The 7,192-nt window shown below is 38.3% G+C and overlaps 1 protein-coding gene and 1 pseudogene across 1 annotated transcript in view; one reads left to right on the top strand and one right to left on the bottom strand.

Annotated features, from left to right (window-relative positions):
* The window catches only part of LOC102023518 (vomeronasal type-2 receptor 116-like), a 15,648-nt gene extending 10,913 nt beyond the window's left edge, over positions 1-4,735 (top strand). Inside the window, exon 7 of the mRNA XM_013507186.1 lies at positions 4,726-4,735. Within this exon, the coding sequence (XP_013362640.1) occupies positions 4,726-4,735 (10 nt within the window). The remainder of the gene's footprint in view (positions 1-4,725) is intronic.
* Positions 4,736-6,856: 2,121 nt separating this feature from the next.
* The window catches only part of LOC102023840, a 1,637-nt pseudogene continuing 1,301 nt past the window's right edge, over positions 6,857-7,192 (bottom strand).

Consider the following 7,192-nt stretch of genomic DNA (forward strand, 5'->3'; position numbering starts at 1 on the left):
TTTGTTTTTGTTTTTCTCCGGTACCGGGAACCGAACTCACGACCTTGTGCTTGCCAGGCAGGCGCTTTGCCGCTGAGCTAAATCCCCAGCCCCTTAAACAGCTTTTTGTAATGTGAGACATACATCTAAATGTTTGTATTCTGTTTTCATATATTATGCATACAAATAAATATTACATGAAATAGCTTTCTCATATTTACATCTGGATTTTAAAATTGGTGTTAATACAAAAATAGTTTCAGCTGTGTAGCTTTCATATACTTTGTGTTTTATAAGGAAACAGTTATTTGTTGAAACAAACTTGACCAAATTTTTGGCTCTATACGTGTGCTTATTTAATCTCCTTAATTTTTAAAGCATATGTTCTTGTCATTGTACATTTGTGTTCTTTATTCCATTATCTGTAGAGCTTTTTCATTATCCTGCTAACATGGTGCTTTATCATTAAGATAGCCGTGCACTTGCTTCTACTATTTATGCTTTCGGTTGTATAATCCAATATTTTTGCCCTTAAATATCATATGCATATTATTTTAGGCCATAACTTAAAACAAAAAATAAGTGTGTAAATAAAAACCAAAATGTATGATAGATATTGTGAAATAGAAAGAAAACATTCAAATGAGTAGAGAAATTAGGGAGGGGCAGGGGTAAAAGATGGGAAAACAAAAAAGAGAAAATAAGAAAAAATGGAAACAAAGCTTTTGAAAATGAGAGGAAGAGGGGGTTTAAGGGAGGGGAGGGAAATGGGGAAAAAAAGAACAATAGAGACATATCATGTACAGATACAAATTCACTATGATGAATATGATCATTATGTATATATTAAATATATCAGTAAAATTAATTTTATTTTAAAGAGAAAAATAATAAAATAACAACAATGAAGACAAAAACAAAACAATACAAAAACAATAAAAACAATACAGAATTTCAAGACAAGATGATAAGAATTAATAATGTTGTTATATTACATATTGATGTCTTCAATTAAGTTGCTCAGATTGCCAGATGTAAGAATGCAAGATTGATCAAATAATTAAAGACAATAACAATTAATGAAAAACAGAAATGATATAGAGCTTCATTAAACAAAGTAGCAGGACTTTAGCAATAGTTGTTATATTGCATATTGTTGTCTTAAAATTAGCTTTTTCCAGTTACCATATATAAGCATGCAAAATTGGTCAAGAGAAAAAAAATTTAAGCATTAACTGTTCATTTCAATAAACCAATAGATATCAGCAATACACTTACCTCAGTTATCCTTGTATGTAAATACATTCTTCTTTTTTTGTTTGAATTAGATTTTTTACTTTAAAGATAAAAGAACCTAAACATATTAACAAACACACAGACATAAATGAAACAACATAAAAACAAAAAAATACAGAATTTCAGACAAGGTGGTATGAAATTAACAATGGTTGTATTACATATTGTTACCTTCAAATCGGTTACTCAGAAAAACAAATATAGGCATGTAAGAATGATCAAACAATTAAATATCAACTGTTCCTTTCAATAAAGCAAACAATAAAAATTAGTAGTACAATTATCTTAGCTATCTTGTGTTTGTGTGTGTGCATATATATATATATATGCACTATATATATATATATATATGCACACACACAAATACTTGAATAACTCAATATCACCCAGTGAAATTGAGAATGTAATTCAAAACTTGCCAATGAAGAAAAGCCCAGGTCCTGATGGATTCACACCTAAATTCTACAAGCAATTTAGGGAAGATTTAACACCAATTCTTTTCAAACTCTTTAATGAAATTAAAAGGAATTCTCCCCAACTCATTCCTGGATGCAAGTATTATTCTAATGCCAAAACCAGAGAAAGACCCAACCAAGAAAGAAAACTACAGACCAATCTCCCTAGTGAATATAGCATGGTTTTTTCCCAGTACTAGGAATTGAACTCATGATCTCACACTTGCCAGGTAGGCACTGTGCCACTGAGCTAAATCCCCAGCCCCTCCCTAATGAATATAGATGCAAAAATTCTCAATAAAATACTAGCAAACAGAATACAACAAGTCATCAAGATTATACACCAGGACAAAGTGGGATTCATACCAGGAATGCAGGGACGGTTCAATATACACAAATCAGTTAATATAATACACCATGTCAATAGAGCCAAGAACAAAAGTCACATGATCATCTCCATCAATGCAGAAGAAGACTTCGACAAAGTCCAGCACTCATTCATGATGAAAACCCTACAGAAAATAGGAATAGATGGCCTTTACCTCAAGCTGATCAAAGCCGTCTATGATAAACCAACAGCTAACATCATACTAAATAGTCAAAAATTGAAAGCTTTCACTTTAAAGTCAGGGACAAGACAAGAATGTCCACTGTCACCCCTCTTATTCAATATAGTTCTGGAAATATTAACCAGAGCAATTAGACAAGAGAGAGAAATAAAGGGAATAAGGATAGGAAAGGAAGAAGTGAAATTGTCATTATTCACAGGAAGATACGATACTCTACATAGAAGACCCCAAAAACTCCACCAAAAGGCTCCTGGATTTAATAACCAAACTCAGTAGCATAGCTGGATACAAAGTTAACACTCAAAAATCCATAGTATTCCTGTACACAAATAACAAACAGACTGAGAGTGAAATTAGGGAAACCACACCTTTCACAGTAGCATCTAAAAAGATGAAATACTGAGGAATCAATCTAACAAAAGAAGTAAAATATACACTGAAAATTATAGTACTCTGACAAAAGAGATCAAAGAGGATATCAGAAAATGGAAAGATATTCCTTGCTTGTGGATAGGAAGAACCAACACTGTGAAAATGGCCATGCTACCAGCTTCGTGGAGGGAGGAGCCGAACGCTTCAGACCTGGCACCCATTCTCACCCCAGCAGTGAGCAAACAGCTCTGCCGGCCGGGACAGCCAGTTCTTGTAGGTCTAAATGGGATTGTCTCTGTCTACTCTGAGTAACGCACAATTTACTCACAAGTCTGTCAGAGCAGCATGTTTACCTAGTGAACTCATCAGGGGAGATGAGTGCGGTGCTCACATGTTCCAATCACTATCCAAAAGCCCGACCTCTGAAGCTATGAGGTTTTGAGTGGACAGTCTGGTTCTAAAACATAGCAGATGGCATAAACCAGGTTGCAGTTCTGAGAAATGCAAGATTTGAGGGAGGCCATGAGGGGCTAATCGCATTCTGTGCAGGTACTGAGCAGGCTGCCTCCAGGATGCACCTGCGTCTTGATGGGCTTCCAGACAATCCTCCCCACGCGACCTTCTGTAAACCGGCTGCCTAGCACTGCATGACCCCTTCTTCTGAACCACTGGCTCAAATTTGAAATTGTTGTGACCTCACACCTCAGGTAGTCACTAGTGTTTCCAAATAACAATAAGGGCTAGATAATTGAACCTTCTCTGGGGTAAGACAGAGGCCAAAAGATGGTATATCTTGTTTTGTTTAGCAAAAAGTTCATGAAGTTATGGTCTAGTGTGTGAAGCCAATAGGATATCACCCATATAGTGGATATTGTAACCAAAAGAGAAGGTTTGTCTGACTTGTATGGCTTGCACTACAAAAAAAGCTGATAAAAGGTGGGGCTACTTCTCATACTTTGTGGTAGAACTACCCACTGATAATGCCTCATTGGTTCCTTAAAATTTATACTAGGTATAGAAAAGGCAAAGCACTGCCTATATGCCAGATAAAAAGGAATATTTTTAAAAATCTTTTAAATCAGTTACTATTAAGAGCCAATCTCTTGCGACTGCTGTTGGATTAAGCAGTCCTGGTTGTAGTGCACCAGTGGGTAACAAGCTAGCATGTATAGCCCTTAGATCTTGTAATAATCTTCATTTACCTGTTTTTTGGAGAATACCAAAAGAAAGCATATTCCAGGGGCTAACCAAGGATTCCAAATGTTTCAACTTCAATTTTTCTGTAATCAATTTCTGTAACTGAATAAGCTTCTCCTGTTTAAGGAACCATTGATCAACCCTTATAGATGTATCTGTTTTCCATTGTACAGATAAAGCAATTTCAGAGGCAAAAGCAACAAGGGCCACTATTAAAAATGTGGCTGAGAGCTAATGCCATGTTTATCATTTTTATGAACAGAGATAATGGGATCAGTGGTACCTTGCAAGTTTTTGCTAGCCCTTTCCCATTTTGGAAACCCATTCTATTCAGTAAAGGAGAGGCGCTTTGTGAGACATGCTGTGGAGAGTCCAGTCCCACCAAGAAGTTAGGAGTGGGTCTGTCTAGCCACTGATTTAATGTAATTACAGAGATATCTGCACTTCACCTATAAGCCCTTCAAAATATTTTCCATTAATTTTTATGAAACACATGGGCCTTCCTCCAGATACTTCTTGAGAAAAATAAATTCCCTTTGGACAATCTTTTTATTAGAGTCTTGTTTTCTTTGGACTAGACTATATTTAACAATGAAAGCTTATCAAAGGGCAACAAAATCAATTGTGTAATATAACCACCTTGTTCAAATACCCAAATATTGCAAGAACAAGCAAAATCCTGAATTTCATCACAGCAATCATGATCAATAGTGCTTGAGAGAATAGTCACTCCTTATGAATTTAAGTCAGTTTTACCTAAAATGAGCACCGTTGTCCCCTCTGGATGAGAGACCCATAGCCCCATAGGGACAGCAGTGGGCTTATCGCCTCTCCTGAGGTCACTCTTTGTGTTGCAGGAAGACCTAATCCTGTGTTTTTGTCTGTTCCCCAAAGTGAGGGAAACAAATGTCCCTTCTGAGAGCCACATCTGTGGCTGCTGAAGTTGCCAGTGGGTCTGAATTGGATAAAGCTGAGCAAGGGTCTGACTGGCATTGCTAATTTCCCCCGTTTTTGTGGGGACCTGTGGCACGGCCTGAACCCTATTTCTCCCCAGAAGCATCCCATTCCTTAACCCAGCTCCTCTCTTTCACGCAGTGAGGGCAGAGACTGGGTGTGGGACATGAGTCAGATCAATCCCCCAGTCACCTGGGGAAGGGCACAAAGAAGGGTAGAGACAGAGGCAACAATTTAGAACACAAAGGAGTCCAGAGGGTCGGAGCTCTTACCCAGCGAAGACCAAGACCCTCTGAGCTCTTCACTCTATTGAATGCACACAGCTTTTCCAGGGTATGGAGGGATCCTGGGGACAGAGGACTGGAAAGCACTGACACGAGCGAGGTCTAGGAAAACGCAAAGTGCTGTGCATGACTAACGGCAAACTTGTTTTTTCCATGAGTTAACATTTGCCTCCACAGAATTTTGTTCAAGGGAGGGCGCGCTCAGCTGACATGCCGTCTTGCCTTCAGCAGCACCATGGGTCACTGAGGCCTCGTCCGTGACCAGTGATGTAGGGAGTTTTGTTTCCTCGTGCCAACTGCCGGCTCACCAGGCAAGGCACAGAGGCCGAGAACAGACGCAGGATTCCATTGTTTTTAACTGTTTATTTGTATTAAGTACGTGGAATGGTGCAAAAGCGCAAAGAAACTCATGCATGTGGGCCCTCGTTTCCCTGCTGTTCACATTAGCTTTTACAAGAAGATTAAGAAACACTAAGGGGAAGAGAAGAAATTAATATAAATATACCTGAAGTAGCCAAATCCTCTAATTCACTAAAGGATGAGCTAAAATGTTTGGCCCACTTCGTACTATGTGATAGCCTACACAGAAGTTCCCTTTAACTGTTCCCGGCCTGTGAAAAAGTGAAGTGGGCAACATTTATATGACAGACAGAAATCTTTCATTGAAACCTTTTTTGTCTAAAACTATTCATGGAGAGATTAATCTCTTGTTTATAAGTTAGGATGGGTCTAACATCCCTATTCCAAACCAGTCTTATTTACAACAATGAGCCTTTTCTTGACTTTATCATCAGGCTCACTGGGCTAGGTGTTAAACTCAGCTCCAGTCTAACTTAATTTTCCTGACGTCAGGTACCCTACAGGGTAGAGGACAGACAGCCTTCTGACGGCAGCACTAATCATTCACCCGGAAAGTAGAGCCACAAGCAAACAACAGCGAGGAGATTAAATCATTCCAAACAAGCGCTTGGTTTCCAAGAGCATGTTGTGTGTGATTCTCCCTTTGTATGCAGACGGCTGGGGGTGGGACCGCCGAGATTACAGGAATATTAATTAAATTAATCTCTCTAAAAAGGGAGATCTTAGTGTGTATAAGGTCAAACTGCTGTGGACAACACTAGCAGATAATAAACTTTAAACTCAGATTATAGCACATACCCCAGCAACTGAAAAACTCAAGTAGGTATTTCTCATTTAATGTCAATCACATGTGTAATTTTTTACTTTCAGGTTCAATATAATGTCAAAACCTTGCAAAATAAAGAATAGACTTCTTAGAAATTCAAAGTAAATTGTTAAGTAATAAAAACTGCTGGCTTATTATACAGTTTCTGACAGACTCCAGTATACTGGGTGCCAGAACATAATCTGTTACTAGTAAAAGGGTGAATTTTGTATACACATAAAAAGACAGCATTAGGAGAGTGAAGCATCACCTATCAAAAAGAATTTCCATAGTGGAATTTTCAGACAACACTTGGGACAAAGGTCAATCCAAATACAAGAGAAAGCAAAGTCCACATAAATTAATTCCTAATTTGAGAAATCAATAAAAGTATGCACAAACTGATCAATACTGTCTTCATAGGTCCCAATTCCAAGGACGAGTTAGTAGCTAGCCCCTAACTAAATATTACAGGATGTTCTGATGCACGCTCTTCTCCTGATCAGTTTGTTCCAGCAGGAGGACTCCAGTGACACTTGCCCTTGCAAACACCTCAGCAGCAGAAGGCTCCGAGGCAATCACACTTCACTTAGAAACTAGCCAGAGAACAAGCCCCAAGAGTGCAGTGGTCACTGACAGGACAAGCATCAGGGTACACATCCTCTTGCGAGATTTTCTCTGATAGCAGCTCGCTGTAACTGACCAGTGCCTCTTTCGACCTGCGCTTCTGAGCCCTCCACACTGGCTTCAGCGCTGTCAATCAGATCACCCTGGTCAGGGATCATCATAGCCAAATCTTCAAATATCTGATTGACTCCAAAAGTCAGCCTCCAACTGCCGAATCGCCTTTTGTCTCTCTTTTCTTTTTTTGTTTTTTTTGGTTTGTTTTTTTTTTTTTTTTTTTTTTTTTTTTTTTTTTTT

This window comes from Chinchilla lanigera, unplaced genomic scaffold, assembly GCF_000276665.1.
Source record: "Chinchilla lanigera isolate Chin_1 unplaced genomic scaffold, ChiLan1.0 scaffold00123, whole genome shotgun sequence".
Lineage (NCBI taxonomy): Eukaryota > Metazoa > Chordata > Mammalia > Rodentia > Chinchillidae > Chinchilla > Chinchilla lanigera.